Consider the following 19,114-nt stretch of genomic DNA (forward strand, 5'->3'; position numbering starts at 1 on the left):
GGAAGCCCCGGTGCTTTCAGATGCTGTAAACTCATTATTGCGTTGCATAAAAGGCATTATGTGGAAAAGCTTCAGTCTATCCATTCGCCAGATCCATATTTGATGCCTAAATCGATATTTTTCGACCCGCTGTCTTCGCCCTCTCTGCCTGACATCTGCTACCCTGGTATCTACAACTATCTTGTCCACACAAAATCAGCCTATTCTCACGTAAGTTTGAAAAACTTTAAGAGCAGCACTCTAAGCAACATTACCCCGTGTGACCTTTTACTTCCAATTTTCTAAAATGGCGACAATCAATAAAAAAAAAAAAAAAGTTGACTGCGATGGCCGACACTTCAAGGATAGGTGGATATTGGACTATTTCTTCAATAAAACACGCAACAACTGTGTCTGCCTCATTTGCAAAGAGACAGTCGCTGTTTTCAAAGAGTTCGATGTAACTCGATAACGATATTACCGAACAAGACACGCTGACATGTACGACAACATTACAGGGAAGATACGCAGCGCGAAATTATAGCAACTTGAAGTTAGTTTAATTTCACAGCAGCAGTATTTCGCAAGAGCCCGAGTGTCGAAAGAGAACGCCACAAAGACGAGACTGTTGAAATTATAAATTAAAAAAAATAATAAAGCAAATGTGACACACAGAAGGGCTTGCTAAAATTTGTTTAAATATATTGTTCTATGTAAATCAGCCAAGGTAGCCCCCCGCATTTTTACCACACCAAATCTGGCCCCCTTTGCAAAAGGTTTCGACACACCTGTTTAACTGATGATCCGTAGACGAGGCCAGCTTCTTTCACTTGGTACCAGCTAAATATTATTCAAAATGTAATGATGGTGGAAGGAATAAGCATCTTGAATTTGAAACTGTATGTTGTCGCCGATTAGTCTCGCAATGATCTTAATTGGGGTTGTCAGCCCAAAACCCTCTAAATATATATTAAATGCATCTTACCAGATATAAAATGACTACTACATAATCTGTGGTAATTGTTTGGAGCCCAGTTTTCTCGTCGAATTGCAGCAGTCCATCTCGCTCTCCTCTTTGGGTCTCTCGGAATACGGTAGAACTTAAGTCTCTCCGTCTATCTTCTCTGTTATTGCAACCAACCGCCAAACACGCCTTCACCATTTTGATTATTAATGTTAACTAGCAGAAAAACACGCCATAATAGGACGAATTTACGTAGCGGTAATGCGTAAACACGACGAGTAGACGGACAATATGGCGCGTTGGCGTGGTTGTGACGTCATGTGAGTAGGGTCTATAGTGTTTCAGGTAACGCTAAGGCAGCCATTGACGGTGCTCGAAACCCAATCCATTTAGACTGGGAACATTTGTTCATTCGAAATACGGCTGCAGCTATCGATTATTTTAGTAGTCGATTAATCGATAAACTATTTAGTTCGAATAATCGAGTATTCGGATAAGGAACATAAAAAAATTAAAATACCTGAGCTGAGCCTCAAACAATATATATATATATATATATATATATATATATATATATATATATATATATATATATATATATATATATATATATATAAATGAAAAAGGAGGATCTATGTACAACAAAAGAACAATTGGCTAAATTACATTGCAAAAGTCCGCTAGCTTAAATGCTACTGTATAAAATGCTAACGCTTTTAACAATGCTCTTAACAAATGATTCTGAGTCATATTCCCACAAAAAAATGGCTAAATATACCTTTAAACTAGAGATTTCCCAATCGATCGGCATCATTTTCAAAGTATTGGAATCGGCAAAAAAATATCGGACATGCCTTTTTTTAATATATATATATATATATATTTTAATTATATCGTTTTCTAATTGTACGTAACGTTACAGACAAAGTGTCTTACACTCATCCAGAGTCTTTAGTTTTGGCTTAAAGTAGGGCTATCAAATTTATCGAGTTAACGGCGGTAATATTTAATAATTAATAATATTTGATAATTAAATTAATTAATAATTAAATATTCAGCGCAATTAACGCATGCGCTGCACTACCCACTCACGCATTGTCGCGTTCAATCTATAATGGCACCATTTTACGTATTCATAGAGTTAAAAGGCAACGTAAAATGAGTAGAGAGAATTTCGGCAGCCTTTGAAGCCTAAAGGCTAAATTGGCTAAAGCCTTACAATCCCTCTCTCAACAATTAGAAATATCGTGGGAAGCAATGTGGGGAAGAACGGTAGTAGTTGATCTTTTCCTGAACACCCTATGTTATTCCCAACGCAGAGAAGATATATCAATTGGTACCACTACGCACAGTCATGGTTGCACTTCCCATCATGCATTGGGGCAGAAGTTAAATGGCAGCAGTATCATTTACTGAAAGCTCAACAAATACACTAGATGGCAATATTTAGTCACAATATACAAAGTCACATTTATCCTTTAAGAATTACAAGTCTTTCTATCCGTGGATCCCTCACACTGAAAGAATGTTAATAATGTAAATGCCATCTTGAGGATTTATTGTCATAACAAACAAATTCAGTACTTATGTACTGTATGTTGAATGTATATATTCGTCCGAGTTTTATTCATTTTTTTCTTCATGCATTGCCAAAATGTAAATGATCGGGAAAAATTATTGGGAATGATTGGAATTGAATCGGGACCAAAAAAAAAGCAATCGGATCGGGAAATATCGGGATCAAACTAAAACGATCGGATTGGGAGCAAAAAAACATGATCGGAACAACCCTACTCCAAACTAAATTACGAATGCATTAAAAAAAATCATTAGCTCAAACAAAAACTGATGTTGGTCTTAACAGGGAGCAGATGGATTCATCCATGCGAAATGAGGTAGACTAGAGGGCCGTGTATCCACCCAAATCAATAAAAATAAATGCAAACACTTTCAAAACCATCACAACGCAACTTTAATCAAACGAATACTCGAAGCAGCGTAGTTTAATTTGAATCTTTCAACCAGAGCATTCGCAGTCATTCTTTCCGATTTTCGGGGCATTTACAGGTCATTTCCTGTTGAGTTTGAGTCTCTGCCTATTCACTTGGGTGATTCCCAGGTCAATCCCTGTTCTGTAACTCAAAATAAACAGGAAGTGACCAGTAAAATACTCCCAAATCAACAGGAAGTAACTGAAAATTGACAGGTAAATCACCTTAAATTGCCCAAAATTACCTCATTGCCTGGCATTGGCTGCCACTGACGGCCATTTGAACTGGGAGGGTGGCAGCGAATGAACATTCGTTCATTCGCTGCCATCCCTCCCATTTCATACGGATTGAACGTCTACACGTGATAAACTCATTCCAATTCACAGCAGAAGCTTGTTTTTCTCTTTATTAGTTGTTTGTAGACTATCCTAGAATGATTTCCTGACCAATGTATCGATAATCGTTGTATCCCAATATCGTCAGATCATCGTTATCGTGAGCTTTGTATCGCAAATCGTATCGTATTGGTTTTCGACAATAATCTTTTCCGCTTAGCGCTACTAAGTGAGGAGGTCTTCATATACAAGATGCATTTAGGGATGCAGCTGCAATGCTTCACAGACCATTAACTAACCTCTAACAGAGCTTCTTTGTTCCGTTCAGCCATCTCGCACGTCTCCTTCCGCCCCAACAAATAATTCTGCATCATACAAAACAATCAGGGTAATGAGCGTGGATTGAAAAACACATGAAATACATGTTTTTAATTGTTTGTGTACATATTAATTACCTGTGGGTTCTTGAACAGCGCATACTTCTCAATGCGTTCTGTGAACATAAGGCGGTTCTGGCTGTCTCTGGTCCAGTTCAGCAGGTTCTCCACCAAGTTCTCATGATCTTCAAAGACGCGCTCTGAAAAGAGTTGCCGACATATAAAAATGATACATACATTAAACCTCTGTGAAGTTGTCACCACACAGATACAAATTTCTATAAAATGATGTCAATTGTTTGTACTATATTTGTCCTGTAAAAAGTTTTGTTTGTGCCGCTATCGTTTTTGAGATAGTGATCCCTCGCTACTTCGCGCTTCAAACTTCGCACCCTAAGTCCTTCACATAGTCTCTCACTCTCGCTCCTGCCACCTTTCTTGGTCGGACAGTGCACTGGAGTTGCCAATTAAAGTTAACAATGATTGACAGGCGGTTAAGGTTTGATCTAGCCAGAGACGCTTACTTCAAAGCGCCGCATGCGTCAATCATCGTTTAACTTGTTAAACAGTTGCTGTGGCAACTCGTGTGTAAGTGAGCAGCTTGAGCGGATTTGAGTGGACTAAGTCAATGAAGCATTTAATAAAGACAAGCATTTTTCTATTTTATTCTTGTTTAAAAATAATTCTGTGGGACAGTAACATGTTTAAACCATAATTATTACATTTGAAGTGCTTACAAACCATTTATTAAAATATTTATATTAAGGTTGTTCCAATCATGTTTTTTTTTGCTCCCGATCCGATCCCGATCGTTTTAGTTTGAGTATCTGCCGATCCCGATATTTCCCGATCCGATTGTTTTTTTTTGCTCCCGATTCAATTCCAATCATTTCCGATAATTTTTCCCAATCATATCCATTTTGGCAATGCATTAAGAAAAAAATGAATAAAATCGGATGAATATATACATTCAACATACAGTACATAAGTACTGTATTTGTTTATTATGACAATAAATCCTAAAGATGGCATTAACATTATTAACATTCTTTCTGTAAGAGGGATCCACGGATAGAAAGACTTGTGACTTTGTATATTGTGATTAAATATTGCCATCTACTGTATTTGTTGAGCTTTCAGTAAATGATACTGTAGGCATGCCCAAATGCATGATGGGAAGTGGAAACATGACTGTGCGTAGTGCTACCAATTGATATATCTTCTCTGCGTTGGGAAATAACATAAGGTGTTCAGAAAAAGATCAATTGCTACCTTGCTTCCCCACATTGCTTCCCATGATATTTCTAATCATAGGGAGAGGGATTGTAAGGCGTTAGCCAATTAAAAAAAGGTTCCAAAGGCTGCCAAAATTCACTCTACTCATTTTACCCTGCCTTTTACCGCTCTACTGTATATAGGTAAAAACGGCGCCATTACAGATTGAGCGCGACAATGCGTGAGTGGGTCGTGCAGCGCATGCATTAATTGCATTAAATATTTTAACGTGATACATTTAAAAAAAAAATAATTTCCGCCGTTAATGGTATAAATTTGATAATCCTACCTTAAGCCTAAACTAAAGACTCTGGATGAGTGTAACATATTATGTCTGTAACGTTAAATACAATTAGAAAACGATTTAATTAAAAAAAAAAAAAAAACTAAAAAAAGGCATGGCCGATATTTTTTTGCCGATTCCGATACATTGAAAATGACGTGATCGGACCCGATCGATTGGGATGCCGATCGATCGGGACATCTCTAATTTACATACATTTTTTTCCTTTTTTTTTTTTATTATACTTTGGGGGAAAAAAGTGAAAAAACATGTCTTATACTGTATGTTTCTTTCCATTGTAAATCTGGATAAATACAATGAACACAATTTTATTTTTTTTGGGAGGGGGGGGCTATTACAGTTTTTTACTTATCATGGTGGGCTCTGGTCCCCACTAAACCGCGAAGAACGAGGGATCACTGTACTCTGCTTTGAATGTGTAGTGATGATGTCACGCCCCCCCCCCATTTACTGCAAAATGGACCTCAAGTGGTGCCATTCGTTTGTCCTACGTTTGTGCTGTAAAGTTTTGTTTGTGCTGCCACTGTTTTGCAGTCACTACAAAGCACAAATGATTGACACCATTTTTAGCCATTTTTGATCAAAATGTGACACCATTTTTAGCCATTGTTGATCAAAATGGGGAGCTAGTTGACCTCAGAATGACCATTAAAAACTTGTAAATATCTCAAAAATGATAGCGGCACAAACAAAATTGTTTATAACACACACACAAGCACAAACGTAGCACAAACAATTGACATTTTTTTTATACACCGTAATTTTCGGACTATACTACTAATACTTTTTTCCTTTATTTTGAATCCTGCCGCTTTTAATCCAGTGTGGCTTTGTTGTTGATATACTTGGGTTACTAGGCGGCATGAGACTGTCATATGACCGTCATAATTATGACAAGACACTATCATGGCCATTACTGAATGCTTGTGAATGAGGTCATTAAGTGTCATTTGGCAGTTTATGTCACTAACTCCATTTATGTCCAGCCCAGATATTTTACATCCATTCAAAAGTGAGATAATTTGCCGGATAACACTAAATGACATCTGTTATAACCATTCATTAATACGTATGACGGTATCATGTCATAATTATGATTGTCTAATGACAGTCTTATGGCGCCACTGTCAAATAGAGTGTTACCAAATACCATAACTAGCAATTAATGAAACAACTGGAACAGTAACTGAATAAATAATTAGCACAGAACATCAATGTTGATTTATTTACATCTGTCGTGCTGCAATGCATGCTAGGGGGCATGCTGGACAACAACAGTGTTGACAGCAAGTGGCAGCAGAGGTCGACTGTCTCCCCTGAAGGAGCAGTGATGGCCAAATGAAGCTTCTTGAAACAATGAAGCTTTGCGGCCAATTGGTTCAAAGGTTCATGGTGGTTCATTTGGTCTTATGGCAGTCTTATGATGCCACTGTCAAATAAAGTGTTACCGGTTAAGATCTTTTGGTGTAAATATCTCATAATACATTGAGGACAGCTGCGGTTTATAGTCCAGTGTGGCTAATCTATGAACAAATGCATTTTTCGTGTCAAATTTGGTAGGATGGTGGCTTATAGTCTGAAAATTACGGTCCATTGACACAAACATACTGTACATATTGGGAAGTCACAGTATTGGCGAGATGATTTGCTTTCATGACCACACAAAATGATGTGGCGGGCCAGAACTGCCCCCCAGGCCTTGAGTTTGACACCTGTGCTGTAGTAGGGAGACATACATTTTTACAGCAGCACCTCAATAGAAAGCTAATTACTGGTTATCCATTAATGTGAGATGCTGTGCTTAAATGCAAAGACCACAAAAAAACATTTCTGTACTTTAAAATTTGATCTCAAAATATTTACAAGGTTATTTCCTGTTGGAGAACCAGAGCAATGTCAGGGCTTGCGATGTAATAGGAAGTGAGTGCCTCATTCGCTAAAGGACACACAGCAGGGTTTCTGCTAAACAGTTTGTGTTTGTCCATGGTAATCAGTCGCTAATTAGATTAAGAGTCACCAGTTAATTTGAATTCCATCATCATGTTCAAGCCTGTTTTCAAAGAGTTGTCTACACTAATATAGTCCATTTTACCTTCTCCCACTTTCTTTTCATACAAACAATGCTTACTGGCTGGTAGTAGCCTCAAGATGTGGGTTACATCACACGCATCACCACACAGGACCTACATAAAGATTGTGGGCGGATGTGTGTGTTTGTGTGTCAAAGACTGTTACGTGGAGTTGAAGCTGATAGTACAGTGTGTATATGTGTGCCTGCAAAACACACGTCTCTCCCAACTATCCCCCCGAGGAGTGTGTGGAGTCGTTCATCTTGCTGAATATCTAAGTGCTTGCAGCCTTTGTACGAATGGTTTCTTGCTGCCTTCAAGCACACTCGGACAGCTTACCACTGTATTAAGGACAACGCTTTCTCATATAAAGCTAAAAACTTAATTGCTAATGCAAAACCAATGTACCCCCACAGGTATCATTCAACTACCGTAATTTCCCGAATATAACGCACGCTTTCCCCCCCCAAAATCAACTTGTAAAATTATGGTCCGCATTATAAATGGGTACATGGATGGAGACAGAAATATATATATATAAACCGATTTCTTTTTTTATTGACAAGGCCACGTTGTGTTGAAGAAACGTACGCGGCGACCCGTTGCCGACCATTACGGTACCATTCTGTCACCATTTCGTTTCGGTGATACTTCACTCTAATCGGCCGAATGATTTCGTCTGTGTTAAATTCTGCTTTTTTTCACTCTTCATAAAGCACAAAATTTAGTTTCTTGAACTCATTTGAGTCAACGTTTATTGCAGCTCCACAACTTGGACCATAACAAACGTAAACACACAGACTTTCTGTGTCCGTCAACTATATCTGTCCCACGGGAAACTCAAACCCAAATAACAATAGTTCCTATTGTTACTGTCGTGTTGACAGCGATGAGCTCTCACGGATTTCCGACTTACGTTCTCACTTTCATTTCACCGTATCAATCCATGGAAGAAACATTTATTCATCATGATGAAACGAGCAAGTTATACAGCAACCTTTAAAAGAAAAGTCACATCTGTTTTGTTTTCTCCTAGATTCTGGTAAGTTGGAGAAGTTGTCAAATCATATTATTACCGTAAATATTGACAGTTTATGGTAATGTTTTGAACTACCAATGTGCTATGCTTGTGCTGTGTTTCACCAGTCAGTAAAATGACATTTCTGTATCTGTACACAAGCTCTGTTTTCTTGTATTCTTCTATTTATTGGTGCTAAAATTAGGATGCGCATTATAAACGGGTACAATAATTTCCCCTAGATTTTACAAGTAAATTTGGGGTGCGCATTATACACGGGTGCGCCTTATATTCGGGAAATTACGGTAATTTATGTTATGTACATGTCCCAAGGATGGTTAAGCACACTATATTTGAACATGTTCTGAATGAAACTGATCACCAAAATCAAGTGTTTTCTTACCCATTTGTAGTTCATTGATAGTTTCCACCAGTGACCAGTCTGGACTGTAACCACAGTGTGATTTCTCCAGTAAACTATCTAGAACCTGAAAAACAGGACATCTTTCACTCACTAATCCCATGATGAATAATACAATTCAGATGTACAACTGAAAGCAAATGCATAGTTTACTACATAGGAAATGCATAGTTTACTACATAGAACAGGATAAAATATTCAGATGAAGTATGCATGTTAACTGCATTATTCATCGTGATGTTAAGATTTGGACGGGAGTTGTACCTGTCTTACTGTTTGCCTCTCGTCAACCATCATGGTCTTTGAGCTCTCGTCTGACAAATGAACGCGAATCACCAGCTGTGAACACAAACACATCATTAGAGTTATAAATGAAAGGAAAATAAATAAAGTTCTTTACACAGTACCCTTTCGGTTGGCTGATAAAATAACTACTCTATAATGGTGGGCAATGTTTTATTATTATCACTACCAGGGCTCCAGACTAACATTTTTACTAGGAGCACAGTGGCCCCTAACTTAAAATTTTAGGGACGCAAGTAAAAGATTCAGGGACGCACACTGTAAATTGACATGCTGAGTTTTCATTGTTTAATTTTCATTGTTTAACCGATAAATACTTTCATAATAAATGCATAAAACTACCAGCTTATGAATCTGTATTTTATTCTCTGTCAGTTTTGACATCAACTAGTATGATGCTTACAAATTAGGTTAATGTGGAATTTTTTTAGGGAGACCGATGAGTACAATCCCAAGAACACCATCCCCACTGTGAAGTACAGGGGTGGTAACCTCATGCTTTGGGGCTGCTTTTCGGCAAAGGGGACAGGACGGCTGTACTGTATAAAGCTCCTTCCCTCAGTCAGAGACTTGAATATGAGTCGTGGCCAGATCTTCTAACATGACAATGATCCGAAGCACACAGCCAAGCTGACCAAGGGGTGACTGTGTAAAAAGCATATCAAGATTCTGGAGTGGCCTAGCCAGTCTCCAGACCTCAATACAATAGAAAATCTTCAGATGGACCTGAAACTCCACGACAGCCCTGAAACCTGACAGATCTAGAGAAGATTTGTGTGGCAGAATGGGCCAAAATCCCTGTTTCCATATGTGAAAACCTGGTGAAGAACTACAGAAAGCGTCTGACTTCTGTCATTGCAAACAAAGGCTTCTGCACTAAATATTAGCACTGATTTTATCAGGAGTACAAATACTTATGAACCCCAGTAAATTACAAATAAATCATTTATAAGTCATACATGTAAGTATGGTTGTTTTGTTTTATAGATTATGCCTCTTTAAGTGGAAATGCACCTACAATTTAAATTTTAGACCTCTACCTATTTTCTAAGTGGGTGAATTTGCAAAATCACAAGGGGTGCAAATACTTCTAACCCTCACTGTATCTACATTATATTCTGTATATTATGTCCTGTTGCCAGCTTGTCCGGATCAGTTTTGTGAGCACTGTTTCTTTCGTGAAAGCATTTGAATTAGGGCTGCAGCTATCGAATATTTTAGTAATCGAGTAATCGACTGAAAATTCTATCGATTAATCGAGTAATCGGATAAAACTTTTTTTTTTTTTAAGGTAAAGAGCATTTATAAATATAGATGAGAAAACAAGACATTTCATCTAATATTGAACCATTTTCAGTCAATCAGTGACTTTATTTTTGATGTACATTGTTGAAAACAGCCAACAATTGCGTCTCAAATGTGACTTAAAAAAAAAAAAAAAAAAAAGACTAATTCACTGCTTTCACTCAAGAAACTTTTAGATCTTATAAAAAATAAATATATTTCTTACCTAAAAATGTAATTACGCTTGATAACACACATTACTTAAAAGTTAGGTGTTTTTCCCACGTGTTTCAATTGAATTTCCACTTGTGTCAAGCTATAAGTTCTAGTTAAGTTTTAAGTTATTCTAAACTGTAAGTCATGATAGGATTTTGAGTTTTTGCAGTGTTCAGAATAAATGTTGTGCTGTATTGGAGCACATTAGGCACCAGTGCTACTTGGTGTTTTATCCAGCAATGACTACTGAGCTCAAATTGACAGTTAGCATTATTAAGTTTTTATTTTACACCCTAATCACTCTACAGCACTGTTTTCACAGATTAAATAAAGGCTGTATGCAAGAGTCATAATGAACAGAAACCTAGCCCTCCGCAGAGATAACGTTACGTTAGCGAGTGACAGTAACGTTAATCTTATTTATGAGCGCTGAGAAGTGTACTGCTTTAAGATGGCGGCTGTTTTATTAACGCCGCCGAGTCGGTCATTTCGTATCTAGTTTTACGTACATGGGATATCTATGACACGCATACAGACGCTACCTGCTACCACGTAGCAACATGCAGGCGTAGTTTTTAGCAATGTCGGCGCAGTTTGTAACAGCTGTCGGCTGCAGTAAGTTTTTTTTTATTTTTTATTGCTTCTTCCTCTACACACGTGACGTCAGCGCGTTGTCCCGCATTAAAAGTAGTCCAGGCAAAACGTGATGGTTGGAGCTGGCAAAATTAAACGATTCCTCGAGGTGGATAAAATTACTCGGATCAGTTTTTAAACTCGAGTTGCTCGAGTATTCGTTTCAGCTCTAATTTGAATGCATCACACAGGAGGGAGGGCGTGGCCACAAGCAGTCGCAGAGTTGCGATTGAAATAAATCTAAAAACGACAGTCTTACATCGTTACTTAGGATGTTACAATCGTTGCGGAGCTGCGCACTCAACACTTGGAAAATATCAAATACAAACATATTGTGGCGCTGCGTATATTTCCTAGAAGCGCAAATCACAACCGTAGACGACCGCGGGGTTGTGTGTGGAGCCTCTCGGGGCTGACGTTTTGTGAGTCTCTCTCTCCTGGAAGTGGCCCGGAAGTCCTTTTCTTCTGTTGTATTTTCCCTTGGCAAACCTCTGTTGTATTTTCCCTTGGCAAACCAGCTCATAAAATTAAAGGGAACAAGTGGATTTAACTGTGAAGGAGTTTGTCAGCATAAAAAAAAAACAACAACAACAAAAAAATGTAATCTTACTGTTTGCGCATGTGCGAGTAGATGAAAAAAAATACTCGGACTGGCCCAAATTTTAGTCGCAAAATGCCCCCATTTGGGAGCAGTCTGGCGCCCTGATTAGATTACAGTAATTACAGGCGTATACAAACATGATCGCTGAATATCATTCACCTTTCTCATGTTTTTTTGTTTCATAATGACAACAAGTAAGGGTCAGTGTAATGACAAGCAAATAGTGCAATAATAACTGCCCCAAAAACCAGCGATTAAAAAGGCACAAACACACACAGGTAAGAGGAGATCTGTGTGTATGTGTGCACGTGTGTGCATGGTAAATCCAGGCAGTTAATCCAGCATCATTTTTCCTTTCTCTGTGGGATTGTGATTTCATTTGCAATGGTCATTATGCTGAGTGTTGTGTGTGTGTATGACCCCAGCTGTTATTGACCAGCACTTTTCATTGTGGAGTATTGTGACCTGACCCACATAGCCTGTTCAGTTGGACATGTGCCTGAGAGAGAGACACACACACACGCTCTTGCGCACACATATAATATGGTGTTCAAACTGGTACCTGAAGGCTTACAAAAATGATGTATTGTATAACCAGCCCCAACAGTAAATTGTTGAATTAATACCTCTCAAAATTGCATTACATTTCCACTGTGCCGTATTTCTCAAACTTGGATAGAATTTCGACATGATTAAAATGTAGTTGAATGTGATGAAGCGTGATTAAAATCTAGATATTAGTTTGGTCTCAGCGTGGTCAGGAATAAATGTCGCGAGTGGAAACCACTGATGGTGAAAATGTTTTAAATAATTTAGGAATGAATGATTGAAATACCTAATTGGGGCTAGGCATTTGATGGTATTAGCTATTTTTTATGTCCCAAAAATGCAGCAAGAAATCCGTGGCTTGGAGCAGCAGCGACACCTGAGCTTTTCCCCCCTTAAAAAAAGACAAAGTCACTAGTATGGGAGTACTTTGGTAACAGAAAAGAAAGAGACGGCCGCGACTTAGAGGAAGAACGACAGCAGGACCTCCTATGTGATTTCACATTTACGTGACCATCATCTGTCACTTTACAGTACATAAAATTGAAGGTAAGTAAACGCTGTCATGAACGTTTCCCACCAGCTACAAGAGTTCACTGCATCGTGTTTAGTGTGTCTAGTGATGATAAAATGAATACTATAACTAGAAATGTCCTGATCGATCGGCATCCCAAGTCTTTAGTTTAGGCTTCAGGTAGGGTTATCAAATTTATCCTGATAACGGCGGTAATTAATTTAAATTTTTTTTTATCACGTTAAAATATTTAACGCAATTAATGCATGTGTTGCACGACCTGCTCACGCATTGTCGCCCTCAATCAGTCATGGCGTCGTTTTACCTACATGGAGAGATAAAAGGCAGCGTAGTTTTACCTATATAGAGAGATAAAAAGCAGTGTAAAATGAGTAGAGTAGATTTTGCCTTTGGAGCCATTTATTAATTGGCTAAAGCCTTACAATCCCTCTCCCTACGTTTAGAAATATCATGGGAAGCAATGTGGGGAAGCAAGGTTGCAATTGATCTTTTTCTTAACACCTTCTGTTATTTCCCAACGCAGAGAAGATACAGTGGGGAGAACAAGTATTTGATACACTGCCCCCATGTATCAAATACACAGTTATATATAAATTGGTACCACTATGCACAGTCATGGTTGCACTTCCCATCATGCATTTGGGCAGAACAGTTAAATGGCTACAGTATCATTTACTGAAAGCTCAACAAATACACTAGATGGCAATATTTAGTTACAATATACAACATTTATCCTTTAAGAATTACAAGTCTTTCTATCCGTGGATCCCTCTCACAGAAAGAATGTTAATAATGTAAATGCCATCTTGAGGATTTATTGTCATAATAAACAAACACAGTACTAATGTACTGTATGTTGAATGTATATATTCGTCCGTGTTTTATTAATTTTTTTCTTAATGCATTGCCAAAACTGTATACGATCGGGAAAAATTATTGGGAATGATTGGAATTGAATCGGGAGCAAAAAAAAGCAATTGGATCGGGAAATATCGGGATCGGCAGATACTCAAACTAAAACGATCGGGATCGGATCGGGAGCAAAAAAACATGATCGGAACAACCCTAACTATAACATAAGCTTGTTAAGGAGGCAGTTAACATGGCTAGTTAGCACCAAGACACCTAACTAGTTTCTTCTCTACCATTAGCCTACTTTTGTAAAGTCTTTCACCATTGAAAACATCTGTTCAAAAAAACATTGTCTTAATACTACTGCCTGTGGTCTTTTTTTCTCTCTGGCAACCTTCTGTGTTGTGGGAGGGTGTGTGTGTGAGTGTATAATGTGTAAATAACGATACGAGTCATACACACGTGCTCTGTCTCTTACTCTCGCTCTCAATAAATATCAACGAATTAATGTTAAAATCAGTAGTACTATGTGTTTTAAGTAAAATCAATTTGATCATATATTGTTAAAGTCCAGTTCTATATTATCTAGGGTTCTTGTTCTAATGTTGAGCAACTTAAGCTGTGGCTATGGGTTTAGTCTAAGTTCTATTTATTTCAATTTTATTTAAAATATTTCAGTTATTTTTTCTTATTTCATAATTATATTCATGTTGATGTTCCAATCTGCAAATATGTTGTGAAAAAAAAAAATCCTGTTGAATGGAAAAACGTTTTTTTTTTTTTTTTTTTTTTTAACCCATACTCTACATCTCAAAATAACACATTTTAGAGCTGTAATTGCAATACTGTGAAGCCGTGGTATTTTTGCTTAAGGTTTGTCATACCGTCAAAATATCATACCGGCACATGCCTAATTGAGGCTGACAAAAAAATTGTATATTCATTTTAGTGAGATGTCATCTTAGAGGTGTTAAGGAGGGCTGTCAATTATTCGCAAATTTTCACTTTTCATGATAGGGCTTGATGCCTGTGCCTTGTGAATATTAGGATAATGCTTCATTATCTATGTAACAAGCATTTGGACCTGTGCCGGTTACCTGTGTGAAGGTTTACAATGTAAATAGTCATGGTTCGTAAAACTGGTCAATTTTGCGATACTGTCTTCCAACTGCATTTGAAATCAGCTACGAGTACTAGCATTGGCGAAAGTGAAACATAAGATATAGTTTGATATTGTTTAATATTAATTTGACTGAAAATGTGGAGTCAATTCTAAACATTAGAAGCTTATGTACACATCGTCATTCATTTTGGTTGCTGCTTCTCCTGCCAACGTGGTGTAAAAAAAAACTATTCACGTGACATCCAGAGATCTATAGCTGCTACCCAGGCTAAATAATAACATGGAGAAATAGCATTTACATCAAATTATAGGCAGTACTGAATAACAATTAAAAAGGGGCACTGTTATTGTTGCGTATTAGTTGTATTAGTTAGTTAGTTAATTAGTTATTATTAGTATTAGTTGCGTAATTAGTTAATATCACTTTTGTTATTTTGTATTCCTTCTCCATTTTCTACAGCTGTTCAGAAAGTAACATTTCCACAAAATGACAAAAAAACAAAACAGTTGCAATGTGCAACGTGTCGTTAACTTGGATGTTTCCTTGGATTTAATTACACCAGATCATACATATTTTGTTCCCAGGTTCTAAATGGTATTTCTTAGTTTTTTTTTCATCATATTGACATATAAAAACACTTTTGTTTCCCAAAAAGTTTGTGGTCAAGACTTTGAAATTCGGTTTTCCACTCCTCATTACTGTTGTACTTTCTAAAAATGTACATTTTCCTCCTTATTTTATAGACTTAGTTTGACCTGAAACACGGAGAAATGAAATGTAACAAATATTTTTTTGCATAACTTAAAACGTAAAATCGGAAATTTTGAATATAGCTTCTAATTTTAGCAGAACCAAACTTTTGCCTTTTTAGCAGCACTTTTTCATTTACTTTGGACCCAAGCAATTTAAATAAAATTATTACAAGCCAGGAACAAAATTTGATTTTTTTCCCCCAGTAGCATGGTGTTACTTATATTTGTTCGCGTAGCATTATTTTTCTGTAGCAAATTTTGCTTTGTTTGAAATAAAACATAGTTTTCGACGACGGAAAAACAGCTTGCCATTTATTTGCCCTAAATCAGTGGTTCTTAACCTTGCTCAAGGTACCGAACTCCACAAGTGTCACATGTCGATTCACGGAACCCTACGGAATTAGATAATAAAGCAATTTTGTTTTCAAATTCAAAATTGATATATCGAAGCCAGCAAGCTAATAATTTTGCAAATTCCTGTTGAAAAATTCTTCTCATTTTGACAGCATGTTTTATAAACAGGTCAAAATTTGAGACCACGCTGCCCATTGATCTGTTGTATTCCCTCATACCAAGCGCGAGTCTACCTTCCACCGGGCAAACCAGTTCCTTCTCCCATCAGAGTGAGGACTAGCAATTAAAAGAAATTGATTAAGCCTTTAAATTGGGAGCAAACCAGCCCAAACCTAGTCTGAAAAAAACACTTTGCCTAGATTTCTTCAGCGTACGAAAATAGGGATCTGCGTCTTTTTTTTTTTTTTTTTTTTTAAAACCTTCGCCGAACCCCTTAGACTTACTCACTGAACCCCGGTGAAGAACTACTGACCTAAATACATAATAATAATACATTTAAGAGCAGCAATAGCCATACTGTGATATTGCAATATAGTAGTATTATAGTAATAAGTTATTGCTGCAAAAAAAGTGGGGGGGGGGGCACAAAATATTAAATGTGATGGCTAATTAATTGCATGTAGACACACAAAAATCTCTGTTCGGTACGTACCTCGGTTTTGAGGTCACGGTTCGGTTCAAAATAAACTCTGCCGTTCTTTTCGCGTGCGTCGTGTTGAGCCACTTCTGGGACGCGTCTAACACGCGGCCGTACTGCGACTTGTGTGCATTGGCTGATTGACTTTAACGCCCGCGTTTCACTGCGTACAGCCACGTTGTCGCGGCGTTGACGTCTCGGGGTTATACTGTCCTACTGTGTTGGTCCTCATTATAGTAGAGAAAACGGAGTAAATATAATCTACACAAAGAAACTGTAACCCGATCGACTCACAGCCTCGAAAAGTAAGGGTAACATTACGTCAGAAACTCGTTCGGTACGCCTCCGTTCCGAACAGAGCACCACGTACCGAAATGGTTCAATAGACCCTACTCACCTACGTCACAAAATGACGTGTCGCTGTATCCGGCCGCCATATTGTCCGTCATTTTTAAGCCCTATTCTCAATGGTTTCAATTAGTCGTGCAATTTATAGAGCAATTCATGGAAGCCCCGGTGTTATCTGACGCTGTTAACTCATTGGATGCGTTGCATAAAAGGCGTTATGTGGAAAAGCTTCAGTTTATCCATTCGCCAGATCCATATTTGATGCCTAAATCGGTTTTTCGACCCGCTGTCTTCGCCGTCTCACCCTGACATCTGCTACCCTGATATCTACAACTATCTTGTCCACACAAAATCAGCCTATTCTCACGAAAGTTTGAAAAACTTTAAGAGCTTTGGGGCTTATAAATACTTTGTTGCTGGTTGGGTGAAACAGGTCCTCGTCCACAAAAATTCGGCAGGAATCTATCTTGTGCTCGGGAAGGTGAGTTACGAAATTTTCAATTCAAAATCTTTTGTTCTTGCTAACATCCACTGTCAAGTCTAATGTATTTCATGTCATTTGTCAATGGAGCTAGGGCTTTTAATGTTTATATTGTTTAGCGATAGCACTCTCACTACATACATATATAATATGTAATAAATATGAAGTGCAATAGCACTACTCCAGATTGTCCCTAGTTGAATTTATTTTTTGGCTTTTGACCTCAATAGTGAAATTGTAAATTAATTGTATGACAACTGTCTTATTATCCCCTTATAATTATACATTTTCAGGTAGTTCAATCACAACGTCTGAGTGTATGTTGTCGGCGGTTAGCCTAGCAATGATCTTAATTGTGGTTGTCAGCCCAAAACCCTCTAAATATATATTAAATGCATCTTACCAGATATAAAATGACTACTACATAATCTGTGGTAATCGTCTGGAGCCCAGTTTTCTCGTTGAATTGCAGCAGTTCATCTCGCTCTCCTCTCCGGGTCTCTCGGAATACGGTAGAACTTCAAGTCTCTCCGTCTATCTTCTCTGTTATTGCAACCGACCGCCACACATGCCTTCACCATTTTGATTATTAATGTTAACGAGCAGAAAAACACGCCATAATAGGAGGAATTTATGTAGCGGTAATGCGTCAACACGACGAGTTGACGGACAATATGGCGCGGGGGCGTGGTTGTGACGTCATGTGAGTAGGGTTTATACAAATACATGTACCGTTACACCCTTAATTTCATGCTATCCTCATTAAAATACGAAAACCTGGTGGTTTTAGTTAAAGCGGACACTGTTTTTTCATCTGTGTGATTTTGACAAAGATCAGATTACATTTATGGAAATTTTATGCAGAAATGTGAGAAATTCCAAAAGTTTCAGATAATTTTTCATATCACTGTATTTGCTCAATTTTGTCATCAGAACCGATACCATTCCATGCTCCCAATGTACATTGCAGCACTTTGCATGGCAGTTTGATTCTGTCAATTTGAACCTAAAAAGTTATTTGGGTACTCTAATAGTGTGCATAAAAGCTCTGAACATTTGGAACAATAGATTGCATGAATATTTTGCATGAATAATTGCAGATGATCCTAATGTCCAGCAGGTGCAAAACCCAACCTTACCTTTTTCACCTGGGCCTCCTTGATCTTCTCCAGGGCGACTCGAATATTATCCGCCTTCAATTTTGCAGATTGCTCCTCCTGCAGGCACACACATACATTGCCAGTCACAGTGAGTAAACACATAACACACCTACAAATTTACCTGACTCTTCCAGCAGGCATTCATTGTATTATCATTCATTCTTCAGTCAACGACACTGTGTCTGTCTGCTGGTGAACATAAAAAAAGGCTTCCAAAATAATGAAGCGGTTCTCCCAAAGTGTTTGAAAGTTGCGTCGCGACATATCAATCCAAGAGTTTCGTCCAGCACAAACGTGAAGCCCACACGCCACAATAAGTGGGCGAGATAAAAGGTATTTAATCGTTGTCAAGGCAATCTCACCGCTAATATCATAAAGGTGATCAGCGACGAAAGTTGGGATACATGACGATTAAAAGAAAGTGACGTCATTTTAACAACAACCAGGCAAAAAACTAAATCCGTCCACTTAAAAAGCGGATGACAGAAAGAAAACTTGGAAGAAAAATACGACAGAGGAAGAAGCCAACGTATGCTGCTGTTGCGGGTCGCCCGA

The 19,114-nt window shown here is 37.9% G+C and overlaps 1 protein-coding gene across 2 annotated transcripts in view; it reads right to left on the reverse strand.

Moving 5' to 3' along the window:
- raph1a (Ras association (RalGDS/AF-6) and pleckstrin homology domains 1a) overlaps positions 1 to 19,114 on the reverse strand; it is a 117,913-nt gene that overhangs the window by 20,753 nt on the left and 78,046 nt on the right. For both annotated transcript variants that reach the window (XM_057851639.1, XM_057851638.1), the window contains 5 exons: positions 18,539 to 18,616; positions 8,998 to 9,072; positions 8,716 to 8,800; positions 3,725 to 3,846; positions 3,569 to 3,634 (listed from right to left, as the gene is read on the reverse strand). In XM_057851639.1, the coding sequence (XP_057707622.1) occupies positions 3,569 to 3,634; positions 3,725 to 3,846; positions 8,716 to 8,800; positions 8,998 to 9,072; positions 18,539 to 18,616 (426 nt within the window). The remainder of the gene's footprint in view (positions 1 to 3,568; positions 3,635 to 3,724; positions 3,847 to 8,715; positions 8,801 to 8,997; positions 9,073 to 18,538; positions 18,617 to 19,114) is intronic.

Source organism: Corythoichthys intestinalis, chromosome 12 (assembly GCF_030265065.1).
Source record: "Corythoichthys intestinalis isolate RoL2023-P3 chromosome 12, ASM3026506v1, whole genome shotgun sequence".
In the NCBI taxonomy this organism is placed as follows: Eukaryota; Metazoa; Chordata; class Actinopteri; order Syngnathiformes; family Syngnathidae; genus Corythoichthys; species Corythoichthys intestinalis.